General features: G+C 37.3%; 1 protein-coding gene across 4 annotated transcripts in view; it reads right to left on the bottom strand.

The window, feature by feature from the left end:
- Positions 1–992: 992 nt before the first annotated feature.
- Dpy19l4 (dpy-19 like 4) overlaps positions 993–17209 on the bottom strand; it is a 74504-nt gene continuing 58287 nt past the window's right edge. For 3 of the 4 annotated variants that reach the window (XM_033760076.1, XM_010619605.2, XM_033760075.1), the window contains 5 exons: positions 13966–14022; positions 12973–13055; positions 10813–10945; positions 5101–5259; positions 993–3249 (listed from right to left, as the gene is read on the bottom strand). In XM_033760076.1, coding sequence (XP_033615967.1) covers positions 3085–3249; positions 5101–5259; positions 10813–10945; positions 12973–13055; positions 13966–14022 — 597 coding nt within the window. In that variant the 3' untranslated portion in view covers positions 993–3084. Of the gene's footprint in view, positions 3250–5100; positions 5260–10812; positions 10946–12972; positions 13056–13965; positions 14023–17209 lie in introns of those variants that run through there. The other variant, XM_033760077.1, reaches the window with a different exon arrangement.

The following is a 17209-nucleotide window of genomic DNA, read 5'->3' on the forward strand; positions in this document are numbered from 1 at the left end:
GCTGAAGTTAGAGAAAATATAAACCAGCTGAGTCAATTTAAATATGTTAATCAAGTAAGTTTTATTTTTACACAGTTTGGTATTTGGAAAGCTAAATAAACTAGCAAGCTAGACATCCTTAACAGGGATTTGCTTATTACTGCTCTGAGGTTAACAGTGACAATAGCTGAGGGAGGACTTTTTGAAACCTTTTTTTTTTGCAGTGTTGGGGATTGAACCCAGGGCCTTATGCATGCTAAACAGGGGTTCTATCACTGAGCTACACCCTCAGCCCCACTCTATTGATGAGGAAAAAGTTATCAACAGTGTCATGGGAAATATTTGGGTAAATAAAAAGTAAACAGAATAAAGTTAAGGCACTTAATGCAATGGCTTACAATATCAAGGAGAAAGTATGTTTTGTTGATTCTTCTACCCCAAACTGATACACATTGCTCCTTTAATAAATCTTTATTATCAAACCTAACAACTGTAAATTACCAAGTGTAATTACTTGTAGATCCTTACAGATCATTTGTTACTCTGCAAATAAGTAAGGAACTACATGCTTCCAACTCAGTTTTTCAGTAGAGTGCTATTGTTTTAGCTACAGTTAAAGCAGAAGTAAGTTTGCCTCTTAATTACCATTTCTTTTATAAAAGCTTGCTTTTCTCTTTCAATTGATGCCAAATGAAAATTCATTACAGTATTGAAAAAATTCAATTAAGAATTTCTCCAAATCCATTTTATTTAAGGAGTTGACAGAAGCAGAATCAACATACTAAAATGGCAAACAGGGCTGGGGATTTAGCTCAGTAATACCACACCTGCCTGGCAAGCTTGAAGTCCTAAGTTTGACCCCTGCTATAAAAATAAAATAAATACAATAAAATAAAATGGCAAACAAAACATAACTGCCAAAACTAATTCAGCATGTGATCACAGTATAAGTCAACTGAAAAAAAAAATTTTTGTACCAAGGATCGAACTCAGGACCTTGAACTTGTGAGGCAGGTGGTGGAACCACTAAGCTAAATCCCTGGCCCAAGCCATTTGGAATTTAATTAAATATTTCACATTACATAGAAAGTGGGTTATCCTACTTTCTCTTCAAAATATGCAAGCTGACTTTTATTTATTTATTTATTTTGGTACAGGGGACTTGGGACACTACACTTGCAAGGCAGGCAGCAGCACTGAGCTAAATTCCCGGCCGGCAAACTGACTTTTAAATCACACATTTTATATGCTCTAATCACAAGTACTACATGTGATAATTTATTCTATACTTAAGTAGGTATGGTAATATTTTCATAAAATTTGATGCTAAACAGAAGTCACTACTTAGATATACATCATCACCTAAAGTACATTGCCTGCAACTATCAGAACATAGTTGCAACAATTATATGTGAAATAAAACCAACAAATGTATCAGATATATGCACTCTGATACAGTTCTTAAGCTCTAAAAGAGCAAAGCATCCTAGAGTTACTCTAAGAATAAATGTACTTTAATAAATGTGTGTTTATGCTACAGAAAATAAAAACAGAAAGATGTTCCCTCTTAATGGAGCAATTTAGAGTTCCACAAATGAAAAAAAAAATTATTTTTTGGTACCAGGGATTGAACTCCAGTCCTTATGCTTGCAAGGCAGGCAGCAGAGCCACTGAGCTAAATCCCCAGCCCCCAAAAATGAAATTTTTACACTACTCTAACAAGTAAAGTTTGAAAACCTGTTCACTGAACAGGTATATAAGGCAAAACTAATTATGCATCTCATCTCATTAAAATGATACATCTAAAGCTGTATCTAACCTGAATCTCTTTAAAAGGCCAAATTAGGGTTGGGGATTAGCTCAGTAGTGCCGACACCTGTCCTGCAAGAGCAAGGTCCCAAGTTCAATCCCCAGTACCAAAACAACCCGTCAAATTAATTGTTTTAGAGTTCTTTTCATAAATGATCAAAAATATTAAAGAAACATAGCATTTACACTGTGAAACTGAGTTTTAAGTTTTTTTATAATTTTTTTCTGGGTGTAGAAAATTCTATCACAGATTTGTAAATGATGTAATTTGTATTCTATTTTAGTTATTTTTTGTGGTACTGGGGATCAAACTTAGGACATTGCGCTTGTGAGGCAGGCAGTGGCACCACTGAGCTAAATCCCCAGCCCTATCAGCTGTATTTTAGAGTATGTGTATGCAGAGGTGTGTTTAACAGCATCTACATATACCTCAAAAACTGGTACATTGTAGTGTACATATCAACAGTTTTTTAATACTTTCATACAAAATATGTGAACAGACTGTATACCCTACATCTGTATTTTTTAAAAATATGAACAATATTCTTTTAAAGATTCATGTAAAAATATATATTTATATGTAAGTAACAAGAGTTATTGTTTTATCATGATTAAACTATTATCAAATTAATGGGCATAAGTGAAAAAGATAATGACTTCTAAAGAGACATAAAATAATAAAATTTAATAACCTGTGCTATGTATTACTAAGAAAGTGCTCACTTATAGAAGCACCGGGTAAGAGTGGTATCATGAAAAACTGTAGATATACTTTTATATATATCCTTAAAATATCTTCTATAACTTCAATTTTAATTTAAATGTCACAGATTTTCAACATTTAGTTTTTTATTGTAAAATTTCAGTTCATTAAAACATTTTCAGCAACCTGCTTGAAGAATCATCTTTCCTTCTATTATATAATATCACACTATGTATTTACTGAAATTATGTTTGAGAAATATATTTACCACAAACACATTCAAATTCAAGATCAGTATTATAGAATGCAGATGTATGAGGAAACACTGAAATAACTTTAAAGACCATGTGACAGTAAGGAAGAAACCTGTCTGGAATATTGCACAGTGACAGATTTGACATTTGACTCAGATCAGTAATGCTTGATCTTCTGTTTCTCACAAAACTCTGAGCCCAGTTAACAGCAGGAGGGAAAAGGAGCAGCAGCATTTTACATGTCCACAGTTTGATCTGCCTCAGACACCAGGTAGGTAAAAGAAAACCACATTTTACTTCAGGTACAGTAAGTCTTTGAAATGAAGGCTCTGTTACTTTTCAAGACTGGAAGGATATCACAGTGTTAATTTTATATACAAAGTAGGATCTGTTCCAGTATACTCTAGTGAAATAATTTACATATGGAGAATAGTTAATTTTGACCTCATGACAAAATCGTCCATATTTTGAGTAGGTTAACTTGTCACCTTCTTCACAAACCACCTACCAAAAGACAAGTATAATATTAAAAAGCTTATTAAGCTTACAGGGAAAAAGCAACCCATGTATAAGTCATTGTATTTATATTGCTAAACATATTATAAAATATCTTACATGAACCTCTTTAAAAGTGACTCATCACACACACTCCAGAACTCAGCAGTGAGAAACCAGAATAAAATGTTTCTAATTTTTTAAAGTTTTAATCCTAAAAGGTAGTAAGCACTATTTTCATAATCCAGTATGATGATTCTGAAGAACTATAAACAGAGTCTACCAAGGCTAAGAAATGAACATATTATATTCCTAGCACATCTTCAAACTCTTCTCATGAAGAATTTACAATCATTGAGTAACCAAGTAAATGTGTATACAGACTCACCTAATGCAAACCTCTACATCCTCACCTAATGTTCACTAAGACAGCCTAGTTCACTTAAAGGGTTGATTTTTTAAATAATAAATACTAAGTATTATTCTAATGCATATGAAAGATGTCAGAGAGTCAACTTTAAAAGTAAAAGGACGGATTATCTTAAGTCTATGCCTGGCTTACATAAAAGACGCTTGATCTTCAAAGCAGAGCGAAAAGGTGGGCAGCCAAGAGCAGAGGAGAAAGGCTCCAGACAGCAGGTAGCTACATAGCAGTAATTAGTAACAATGCTTAATTGCATTCCATTCTTTCGCCAAAAAATCAAAGGTCACAGCCATCAAGTACCAAAAGAGATAATTCAAAATATATGCAGCATAAAACAGCTAGTTTATATTGCAAGCTTAAGGAGACATGAAGAAAATAATAATGGCTGAAGGGAGGGCAGGGGAATGGGGAAAAAAATAAGAACCAAGACACATCACATAAGCAAGGTGCAAGATTCCAATGATGAATATAACTGTACTGTATATCTAAAATGTACCAATAAACAATGGGAAAAAAAAAAAAGAAAAATGGCAATCTCTAAAACTAATTTCTTACCTCCAAACTGGTTTTAGATGATAAAATAAAGACTATTTAGGAAGGGACAGAAAAAAGCTTGGCTCAGCCTAAACAGAATACTCACTACCTCTTAGAATGCTATACGAACCTTTCCTAATGCCTCCTATTCCCAATTTTCTCTGGAGTAAAGGCTTCCATTTCTGGCAACACTAATTAATGACACACAAACTCTATCAGTCTTGTTACCAGATATACAAGATATAAATCCACTGCCAGCTAAGAAGGAGGATGAAACTGATGAAGAAATTAGGAGCCAGCCAAACCCTAACAACTAAAGTAGCTCTGAATATTCTAATCTTTGGGATAACAAAGGCTCACTGAAGTCACTGTGTTAGTTTAGTAAGCATTTCTTTTAGATATGAATCAAATTAAATTCAATTACTAAACATACGCATACGACAATTCAAATAGCTGCTTTTCAGATTATTATAATGCATTTCAGAAACTCATTCAAATTTTTTTGTTTATAAATGTTGAAACATACATAAGTATAGTCAATAAATTAGGAATTTGGGTATTAGGAAAATAACTTCTTTTGCAACATCTTTTTTTTTTTTTTTTTGAGATAGGGTCTTTCTATGTAATTTAGGCTGGCCTTCTGGCCCTGAACTCACTATGTAGCCCAGGCTGCCCTCGAACTCCTGGCAAGCCACCACACCTGGCTTCACAATACCTTTTTGTACATTGATTAAAATGTGCCATTTTTTTCTTGTATTTTATACTGTACTGTCTCTGGACCTTGGGCTTGCAAGGCAAGCATGGCACCGCTGAGCTACATCCTTGGCCTAACTCAATTGTATTCTTAGTTAAGTTACAAAAGTAAAGTTTGAAGATAATCAGTTTAATTAATGGTTACTTACATGGCCATTTGCAATGTCTAATAAGTCTTTAACCCTACAGCCTCTCATGGTTCCCACCTCATTGCAGATAGCATCTTCTACTATTAGGTAGTTAGCCTTGTAGGATGTCAGAATTTTATAAATATCCTCAGCAGATCTCTTTGAATAGATTTGATAAATCTGGAATAAAATTAAAACATTTAAAAAGACATTGAAAGCTTGTATTAATCACACCTATCCATTCACCATCTGCATTCTTAGTGCTGAGTACTATGTATGGAAAATAAAGATACCTATTGAGACTTGATTTTTGTCCCCAAGAAGCTTATACTCATGTTTCATAGTGATCACATTTAATATAAGTTAGTTAGCAAAAACTATACAGCTGGGCATGGTGGCTCAGGCCTATAACTCAGCGCTCAGAAGGCTGAGGGAAGATGGTTTCAAGTTTGAGGCCAACCTAGGCAATTTGAAGACTGGCCTGGACTACACAAGACCTTGTCTAAAACACACCCACCAAGGGCTAGAGATTTAGTTTAGTGGCACTGTATCTGCCTCGAAAATGCAAGGTCCTGAGTTTGATCCTCAGTTTGGGGGTGGGAAAAGGGGTACCACCAAAAGAGGAAGAGGAAGAGGAAGAGGAGGAGGAGGAGGAGGAGGAGAATCCTTGTGTAGTGAATAAAAAGTATATTACAGAAAACTTTAAAGATAAAGATCTCCTGTTCGGGAATGAATTTTCCAGGTTTACTTATATGAGTACATTTAAACTTCCTAAGGTTGGCCTTAGTATGTTCCATAGAAATTTAAGAACTTGAGAGAAATTTTCTGAGAAACTACCAACTTACTTTGGCTGAAACAAATAAAAAACAAAGATAATATGAGGTGTGATAAAAGCATATAGTAAATGTTTTAATTTTTTTAAAGATTTATTAAAAGACATTATCTAATTCCCCTCTAATTACTTCCCCTGAATTTAAAAACACTTATCCTAACCTTATTGTCACTTTCTGAAGCAGTTCTGGGAGTCTTGTTTGTGTCTTTTTTTGTGCTGTCATGGCTATCTGGATGTCATGAATCAAAACCATTTACCTTTCATGGTCATTTTGACATGGGGAAGAGCCAGAAGCCCCATAGTGCCAGGTCTGGTGAATGAGGTGGATGAGGACACACGGTCATGTTTTTACAAGTCCGCCTTCCATTGGATGGCACTAGGTAGCACTCAGTTTTGTTTTGTTTGGGTTCTTTTTGGTACTGGGCATGGAACTCAGGACCTCGCACTTGCGAGGCAGGCACAGTGCCACTAAGCTGAATCCCCGGTCCTACTCACTGTATTTTTAATCACATTTTATAGCAGGACTTCATGTCCTTTTTTTTTTTGGTACCAGGGATTGAACTCGGGTCCTGGCACTTGCAAGGCAGGCAGTGGAACCACTGAGCCAAATCCGCAGAATTAGATCACATTTTATAAAGATGCTCAGGAAAGAAGTTTTCAGAATTGCTTCAGAAAGTGGGGAGAAGGATGGGATAAGTGTGTTTGAAATGATGGTGGGTATTATCATGGGGAGTACCATGAGGGGGACTGGTGGCAGTGTCTTTTACTGCGATAAATTTTTGAAATTTAAACACACACCATATTTTTGATCACCCTTTGTAGTTTGTATGTTGAGACTGTTTCTCATGAATATAATATTTAAGATATCCCACTGAAGTATGTAAAAATAAGTGAGCAATAATTTAGGCAAGCTTAGCAATCACTGACATTTAAAGAGATGGCTTCATTTTTTTTTTTCCCCCTTTATTTCTGGGGATTGAACCCAAGTCCTCAGGCATGCTAGGCACATCCCTTACCACTAAGCTACAACTCTGGTCCTTTTAAATTTTTTTTTTTTTTTTTTTTTTTTTTTGTATCAGGGATCAAACTTAGGTCCTTCCACTTGCAAGTCAGGTGGCAGCACCACTGAGCTAAATCTCTGGCCCCCTTTTTAAATTTTTAAACAGGGCCTTACCGAGTTGCCCAAACTGGCCATGAGCCTACAATCTTCCTGCCTCAGCCTCCTGAGTTGGGATTACAGGTGTGTGCCACTGCACCTGACACAGAGATGGACTTCTTTTTTTTTTTTTCTTGAGACAGGGTCTCACTATATAGTTGAGACTGACCTGGAACTCACTATGTAGCCCAGGCTGGAACTCACAGTGATCTAATGATCTTCCTGCCTCTGCCTCCTGAGTACTGAGATTACAGGCATGTGCCACCACACCCGGCTGAGATGGACTTCTTAAAGCAAGGTCCATTGAACACATCATAAAGAATGCTCCAAGACATGTTTTGCTATTGTTTGTGGCTTTTTTTTTCTCCCAACTGTGAGTGATGAAAGCACAGACCTTAGGAATATGCAATGTATATAAAAACAAACTGGAAGGGGGCCAGGTATATCACACATGTTAAGTGACATATTTTCATAGATGACAAATTTCCTCATTAGAACCTATTAAAATCTTAATAATAAGCTATACTTGACAGATCTCACTCTAATATTTGCTCCTGAAAAAAATAGACTCTATACACACTCCAGATTTACAGTTATGCAATGTGGCTTCTTGAATTAGACATGGGACCAGAAAAAAGTCATTTGTGGTAAAACTGATGAAAATCCAAATAAAGCCCAAGTTTAGTCAATCATATTGCACCAATGCTGATTTGCTAGGTTTGACAATGTGCCAGTTACGTGAGATGCCAACGATGGAAGACAGCTAGGTGAAGGGCAAACAGCTAACTCTCTGCAGTACACAGCATTTGCAATCTTTCTATAATCATCCAAAATTTAAAGTTTATTTTAAAAATTCCTATTTAGATTTCTACCTTATATTTACAAACAACAGGCCAAGAGGTAAGAGATGCCTGTGTCAGAATTAGGTATAGGGCTGGGGATTTAGCTCAGTGGTTCCATAGCCTGCCTCGCAAGTACAAGGACCCGAGTTCAATTTCTGACACACACTCCCCAAAAAAGAATTAGGCATAATCTCGTTGATTTTTTTAAAATTTATTTGTTTGTTTGTTTTTTATTGCTCTGGGCTTTTTTAGTTGATTTTTTTTTTTTTTTTGAGTGATGAGGATCAAATCCAGGGCCTCACATATGCAGGGCAACAATTCTGCCAACCCTTTTAGTATTGTATACTTTTTGTCCTGAAAATATGGAGACTTGAAATCTAGCCTGAATAGGATTCCAAACTACTTGAAGAATACTCAGTAGCTTTGTGCCTAGGTGATGGCTCTCTAGCCGCTTCAGGTTTAATATCCTGTGTGGGGGCCACACTGAATGTTAACAGGTCAAAGGGAATTGCTCACTCATTTTGTTGTGTTAAATAAGTTTTTTCAGGAAGGATTCTACCCTACCCAGCCTATACCTACTGGCTGTTTACATACATTTTCATTTGTTTTAAATCTCAGGAAACTGTAATAAACTCTGGGCATTAAAAACATTCACCAGGGGCTGGGGATTTAGCTCAGTGGTTCCAGTGCCTGCCTCGAAAGCACAAGGACCTGAGTTCAATCCCCCACCCCCGGACCAAAAAAAAAAAAAAATTTCACCAAAACATTCACAACTGAGCCCAGAGCAGCTTCTCAAGCTCAGCTGTTCTGACACCAAGGTGAGGCAGCTCCTTGCTGGGACAGAATGGAGCTGCTCTGAACACTGCAGAACATTTTCCAGGACACCTCGTCTTTACCACCAGATGTCTACAGAACGCACCACCTGCTGTGCCAACCAAAAATATCTGCAGACACTGCCAAATGTCCACTGGGGACACAATCACCTCAGGTTGAGAATAAGTGGACTGGGAGGTTAGACAAAGATTAGTCATATTCTACAAATCAGAGACAGTGTCTAAATGATAGTCTCATCCTGGAGTTCTTTTTGGATTTTGAAAAACAACCAATTTATTCAGTATCTGCTAGGTATTTACTACAATCCACAGAGAAAGATAAAAGTTTGGGGAAAAAAACAGGGTTACTATTTTCAGAGCCATAGTTATGATTTCCATAAAACTGGAAATTCTAAAATGCTTTAATTATTTAGAACTCTGACCTAATTATAAGTGATTCTGAAATTCTGTTCTAGGAAAAAGTTCTATCAAAAGAAAACAGGCTGGGCTGGGGATTTAGCTCAGTGGTTCCACCGCCTGCCTCACAAGCACAAGGTCTCAAATTCAGTCCCTGGTAACCAAAAAAAGAAAACAGGCTGATGCAGGATTATCACAATTTCAAGGGCAGACTGGGCTACATAGTGGGTTCAAGGCCAGCCTGAATGACAGACAGAGTGAGACCCTGTCTCACAAAAACAAAAAAGAGGCCAGGGATTTAGCTCAGTGGTTCTGCCGCCTGCCTTGCAAGTGTAAGGACCCGAGTTCGAGTCCCAGTACCCCCCCAAAAAATCATAGAAAAGTTATAGAAAAAAACAAGAAAGAAAGACAGACAGACAGACTTACAGAGTTAGCTGTTTTAAATCCACAGGGGGGAAAAAAAGTTCAGGATATGCTATATCTATATTCTGCCTGAGCAACACCTCCTTGAAGTACCACAAATACTAATTCAAGAGGCTGCTGTCTCCCAGGCAAAGCACCCTGAGGTAGATCTCCCCCTCTCTTATCGCTCCTATGCCTGCTTCCATCTGCTCCCTCTGCTGTGACCATAACTAACTCTCTAAAATAGATTTAATCATTCTACTGCCAGGCTTATTAAAGGCCTTTGTCTCCAACTGCCTCAAGGACAAGACTAAATCCTTCAGCATGACATTGCAGGTCCTTCAGAATTTGGCCTCCATTTTATTTTCTAGTTTTGTGCCCATACAAATTTTTTGTCTTTGTATAACTTTTTCAGCCTAGAATCATAAGCATTCCTTTTGCAAACAAGTTTCTAATTAACTTTCAAACCCACATCAAGGATGATCTTTATGATGACTTCTTAGATTTCTGTAGCAGAACTGATCATTTTTGCCTTCAGATTCCACGTGTACTTTGTGCCCGTGTATATGTAATTATGATTTACTAGTGCAGAGTGAAACACCATAATAGCTAACTTTAAATTTTACTGCATTTTAAGCACAGTACATTACCTGACTTAAGTGTCACAGTAGAAGAGAACTATTTATTGTTATTATTTCCAGATTTAGTAACCTACTCAAGATCGGAATGCTAGTATGTGGCAGAACTAGAATTTGAGGCCAGATGCTCTAACTTCAGAGTCTACATTCTTAACCTCTTTAGTACTGAAGTATTACTAAGAGCCCTTATCAAAAAATAACTAAAAATTTATAATAAATAGAATTTTAGCCACAGTGAATCAACACTTTAACTGACAGCTTTCCTTCAACATAAGAATAACAATATTTTCAAAGCAAAGTTTCCCTTTCTAAAATATTACACAACAGTTTCCTTGATATTAGGTGGAAAAGTAAATGTTTTTTTTAGAAACACATTAGTGCTATTCATAAAACAAAGAACTTACTTATTTTAACTTTGGGTTTTCCCCTTGCCTAAATGTATTATACAGATTTTAAAAACTACAACTATAATTACTGGGGTTTACAGCCACACTAACCTGAATGCACTGCTTCTAAAATTGTCTAAAATTGTTTGGCCTTTCTTAGCTAACTAGGAATATATATATCACTGCAGAACTATATTGAATAAATAATGCTATTTAAAAATCCAAATGTAGAATGTAAAATACCTTACATTTTCATTTCTCTTGAGAAGATCATCATCATTATAGAGAGGCAAGCTTGTCACCATCCATCCTGTGCACAATTTAATCACTCCCATTAACTGTGGGCTCCCTGCAAACACAGCTGCAATTGGAGCTTGTCTTCTGCAAAGAGCCAAAAGATTCACACAATGAAAAGGCAAGTGTGCAGGTAAGATCACTCATTTATATCAACTCTGAAAACACCAGACAACTACAATGTAAAATACACTTAAGTTTCAACATCAGTTTTCATTTCATTTGTGGAGTCATAAATTAATTACTTAAGCAATTAAAAAACCAAAAACAAAACAAAAAACTGAGTACTATATACCAAACAGTATTTTCAGTGTTGATGATACATATTTTTTTTTTAAAGTGGAAGCAAAGGGAGACAAAAACATAAACACCTGTGCCAGGTAGTGATAATACTATTAAAAATAATGCAAAAATGGGCCAGGGATTTAGCTCAGTGGTCCCCGCGCCTGCTTCGCAAGCAGAAGGACCCAAGTTCGATCCCTGGTACCAAAAAATTAAAAATAAAAATAATGAAAAAATAATGCAAAAATAAATGGATAGTGACAAGTATGAACTTTGGTGATGTTGTGGGGCGGTACCAGGAATTGAACCAAGATGTGCTCTATTACTATTATTATTCCTTAGCCCTTAATACTTTTTAAGTTGCCAAGGCTGGCCTTCAACTTCCAATCTTCCTGCCTCAGCCTCCTGAATAACTAGGACCATAGGCATGCACCACCACACTGCCAAGAATATACTATGTTAGATAAGATGGCCAGTTCAATAGGGAAAGTGTGAATTCCTCCAGTTCATCTTTTGCAAATATCAATCACCACAACCCACACTCTTCCAAATTCTCCTATCCTTCTGCTCCTTTACTGTTTCACCCACATGTCTATCTCCAGAAAACATAGAGACCTCTCAATCCTGCTGACCCTTCAAAATTATGCAAACTAATAAATGTTTAGTACTTGTAAGCTACTGTTTCATAGCAGCCTATTATGCAGCAAAAGTGAAATGATACAAATTTTATTATTACAACTTTCTTAAGGTAAAATTATGCTGTTTATCACAAGTAGTAGCTGATACTTGCTGTGGTGTATTGTTTTCACAAGTGTCTTAGAGTACATCTTATGAAACTTTATTTATGGAATCAGGTATAGCCTGAGTTGATGTAGAAGATAACCCAGACCATCCCTGAACCACTTTTAATGCCATTTCTTTTTTTTTTTTTAAATATCCCAGCAAAGCAATTTATTTATTTATTTAGGTACCGAGGATTGAGCTCAGGACCCTGAGCTTGCGAGGCAGGTGACAGCACCACTGAGCTAAATCCCCGGCCCCTTTATACCATTTCTTGACTTGGGGTTTCCTGGATTAACCAAACTACAATTTAGCTGAATTTAGATCTACTGCTACAAATACAGATGGCATTTTTTTAAGCAAGAGCCGAAGCCAAGAGGGGCATGTTTTCTGACGATTTATTTTCTCCCACTAGGTGGATACTTTATTTTAGGCCCTTTCACTGGCTAGACAGCCTTTGAAAGTTCCAGTGTGTTGAAGGGGTTCTCAGTTCCACAGTCTGCTGCCAGGGGCCCAAGACCACACCACTTCTCCTACCTGGGAATTAAAATCTAAACACCCTGGTTATCAAGATTAGCAATTACTCCCCATTCACCTGCAACTCACAGCAAAAGAAGCATCCTCTTCATTCTCTGTATAAAAATACTGTGTAATCTAATCTTTTTTATTCTCCATTTCTAGGTGTTTGACAGTGGGAGCTTTTAATCTCATACTTACCAATATTGCATTTTCAAGTCCCTGAAGGTGAATTTAATTAGGCAATTAGAATTACAAAGTCTACTAAAACACTAGGTGGGTATGGTGGTGCACACCATCATAATCCCATCTCTTGGGAGGCTGAGGCAGGAGGATCACTGTGAGTTTGAGGCCAGCCTGAGCTACATATCAAGATTTTGTCTCAAAAAACCAAACAAAAACTAAATACCCCTAAAAACACAGAATAAAATTTCTGAGTTTTATGAGAATTTGGAAAATAATTTATTTTTTCTCTGAATTCATTACAGAGCATGCAATGATTAGCTTAAGAACAGTCTTGGGCAATCAATCCTTACTTTATCCAGGTCATAAGTTCCACTGTATCTGGGTCATAGAATTCTTGTAGTTCTGTTAACTCTGTCATTAATCTGGGGAAAAACTAAAATACAAAACAAAATCCCAAAAAAGTATTGTGAGTAACTAGAAAGTTTAGTTGTCTTAGAGAATTTTTTTTTGGGGGGGTAGGGGGATCGAACTCAGGTCCTTGCGCTTGCGAGGCAGGCAGTGGCACCACTGAGCTAAATCCCCAGCCCTCAGAATTTTAAAAGACTGAAAGACTAACTAAAAGCGAATGCTACCACAACACTATTTACATTGACAAAAATGTCATAGACCTCTACTTTCTTACATGACCTGCTTATTTTTCTCAGGCCAAATAAACTAACTTGGTTAATTCACTGCCTAGGACCAATAAATAATTTTTAACATTCCCAGTTGTGTCTTTTGTGCATATACATATTAAATAAGTAAATACATTTCAGGTCAAATAATTTGCAGGTTTACTGACATTTAGCCTCATGTTACACAAGTAAGCCAAAGCCAGGTGTGGTGGTATACGTATGCAGAGGCTGAGATAAGAGGATCACCAGGAGTTCAAGGGCATCCTGGGATACATAGTGAGTTAGGCCAGCCTGAACTAAAAAGTGAGACCTTGTTCAAAAAACCAAAAAAATTTAAATTTAAAAAATTTATATAATTTTACAGATATTAAAATTTTAGAGTTATCACAATGTTTTTAAATATTAAGGCTTATTCAGTAATTTCCTTTGCCAATTATAAATTGAATTAACAATGGCAGTAGACTGTAGAAAGCTCCATCAGGTAGCATTCTAAAAATGTTTTTAGAAAATGGCTCTTCTATTATATTCCTAATGATAAAGAAGAAAAAAATAGCAATGCCAAGTATATCACACTTTGTTAGAATAGAATTATGACACGTTTCCTACTCACATATAAGTATATCACTACTACCTTGTAGATAAAGTACATATAAAACCCGGTTTCCTTACCTCTTTCCATAAACTGAGACCTATTATGGTGGGCACAGCCATGCTCAGAATAAGAGCCTAAAATGTTAAAGCAAAAAGGTTTATGAGTAAACATATTGTAGAGTACACTTTACAGGAACTAGCACTGACTCTATGACCAACTGAATATCCTTACAGCTGTAAAGTTTCAGTAGGAGCAAGTGCAGTCAGGCCAGGCATAGTGGCACATGCCTGCAATTCCAGCACTCAGGAGGTTGAGGCAGAAAGACCACTGCAAGTTTGAGGCCAGCCCTGGTTATATAGTGAGTTCAAAGCCAGGCTGCTCTACGAAGTGAGACTCTGTCTCAAAAAAAATAAATGAATAAATAAAATAAAGAATTCAATGAGTTTCAAATATATTAAACAGGACATAAAGGGAGATATACATATTTACTATATAAATTTAAGGCAGAACATTAAAAAAGTAGTGCTTACTGTAATATATCCAATAGTAAATCAACTGTACCTTGTGAGTTTTACACAGATGGGAGGAAGGGCCCGTGAACTTGTGTTTGCAAGACTTGGCCTGTGTGACTGCATCTAAGAAAAGCTTTATGGATGCAGGCAGCAGTGGTGGCCCAGAGGTTGGGCACAGCTTGGAGGCCCCTGTCCAGTCCTGTATGCCCACCACCCACCAGGAGCCCAGCTTCTCCCACCCCATGACATGTCAGGCCACACTGCCCAGGGGGGGAGCACTCGAAAGATGGCTGATACAAACGCTGTGTGCCTTGTGTCAACACAGTCTGATTGTTAAAGTACAAAGGAAAAAGAGGTAAAACATCTGATATTTAATTGATTAAATACGCAAATGAAAATATTTGGGATGTTTTGAGTTAAATATATTACAAATTTTTAAAAAACAGTAAATCAATATTTGCAAATTTGCCAGAGATTTATGTTATAAAGAACTTACAGGGAATTCTACCACTACCACAACAAAAAACAATGAAATAACACAGGAAAAGCAGCTAGTATTTATTAACATATTACTATGTTAAAATAAGAATATATAAATTCTTTAGAGAGTAAGACTAGTAAACACAACATGATTTTTTGTTTGTTTGTTATGTTTTTATTTTTTCCCTTTTTTGGTACTAGGGACTAAACTTGGGTCCTTGCGCTTGCAATGTAGGTGGCAGAACCACTGAGTTAAATCCCTGGCCCTTGTATGTTTTTTTTGAGTCAGGGTTTTGCTATGTAGTTCAGGCTGGTCCTGAACTCACTATGTAGCCCAGGTTGGCCTTGGAGTCACTACACTGTCCTGCCTCATCTTACCAAGTGCTGGGATTATTTATAGGCATGTGCCACCATACCCCGGCAATGTGATATTCCTCACTTTCCTGTCAAAACCTGTTTTTCCTATTGCCCCAAGTCTGTTGCAGACCTTGTGATCCACTGGTTCCTATCTCTCATTCCTCCATATTTAATCAAGCACTGAGTCTCATTAATCTTTTTTGAGCAAGGTCTTGCCATGTAGTTCAGGACTGGCTTTGTGTGCACTATGTAGCCCAGGCTGGCCTCAAACTTGCAGTGATCCTCCTGCCTCAGGCTGAGGACTATATATGTGTGCCAGCATGCCTGGCTCCAGCCTAATTTCTTTCTCTTTTCTTTGGTACCAGGGATCGAACTCAGGTCTTTGTGCATGTGCGGCAGGTGACAGAACCACTGAGCTAAATCCCTGGCCCCTAATTTCTTTCGAGACAGAGTCTGAGGTCCACAGTGAATTCACTGTGATCCTCCTGCCTCTACCTCCCAAGGGCTGGGAATGCAGGTATGTGCCTCAGTTTTTGTTTTGTTTTGAGGCAGGGTCATGCTTTGTAGTTTATGCTGGCCCGAACTATTGTACTACCATGCCCAGCTATTTCCTTTGATTACAACATGTTCTTTGCCTACATCTGTCTCTTCTACCGTTTTTTTCTTCTTCATTTGCCTTGTAACTCATCATCTTTCAAATTTTATATTAGAAAGCCAGGTGTTGTGGTGTGCAGCTGTAATCCCAGGCCTTTGGAGGCTAAGGCAGGAGGATTTCCATGAATCTGAGGACAGCCTGTGGTACACAGTTCAAGGCCAACCTGAACTACACAATGAGACTTGTGTCAAAAACCAAATGAGAAAAAAAAACAAAAACAAAAAAAAAAACACAAAAAATAAATTTCACCTTGGAAAATCTTCCTTGAATTCTTAAGAATAATCATTCAAGCAGTCCTTCTCTCTGTTCTAGCATTTTTTTTAGTGCTGGAGAGCATTTTTTGTTTTTTTTTTTTTTTTGGTACCAGGGATCAAAGTTGAGACCTTGTGCTTTCGAGGCAGGTAGTGGAACTACTGAGCCACATCCCCAGCCCTGCTGGAGAGCATTCTACCACTGAATTACATCCCTAGTCCTGAATTCTTCTTACTATATTATTTATGCCCAAGAGATTACAATATACATGAGAAAAGTACTTATGATTTTGTCTTTTTGGCGATGCTGGGGATAGAACACAGGGCTTCACGCTAATCAAGTTTTATTTATCTTTATTCTAAGTACATAGTTGCCAGTATAAATGTTTCACTCATGTGGAAACACAGAACAGTTTTAAATCAAATCATAAAAGATAATATAAAAATTAAAGTCAGGAGAGCTGATGCATGCTTGTAGTCCCAACTTCTAGGGAGGCTCAGGCAAAGAAGATCATTTGAGCCTAGGAGTTTGGAGCCAGCATAGGTAACACAGCAAGACACTGTTGTCTTTTTAAAAATAGATAAAATAGCCAGGCATGGTGGCACACACCTGTAATCCCAGCACTCGGGAGGCTGAGACAGGAGGATCGCTGTGAGTTCCAGACCAGCCTGGGCTACATAGCGAGTTCCAGGTCAGTCTCAACCACATAGTGAGACCCTGTCTCAAAAAAACAACAAAAACAAAACAAAACAAAAAAATAGATAAAATGGCCAAGTGTGGTGGTGCATGTCCATAATCCCAGCACTTGGGAGGTTGAAGCAAGAGGATCACTGTGGGATTGAGGCCACCTGAAGTTGACAGAGAGACCCTGTCTCAAACCAACCAAAAAAAAAAAATTAAATTAAATTTTTAAAAAACCACAATATTAGCCGGGCATGGTAGTGCACCCCTGTAATCCAGCACTCGGGAGGCTGAGGCAGGAGGATCGCTGTGATTTTGAGACCAGCCTGAGCTACATAGTGAGTTCCAGGTCAGTCTCAACTACATAGTGAGACCCTGTCTCAA

This window comes from Fukomys damarensis, unplaced genomic scaffold, assembly GCF_012274545.1.
Source record: "Fukomys damarensis isolate Sample0158 unplaced genomic scaffold, DMR_v1.0_HiC HiC_scaffold_5, whole genome shotgun sequence".
NCBI lineage: Eukaryota > Metazoa > Chordata > Mammalia > Rodentia > Bathyergidae > Fukomys > Fukomys damarensis.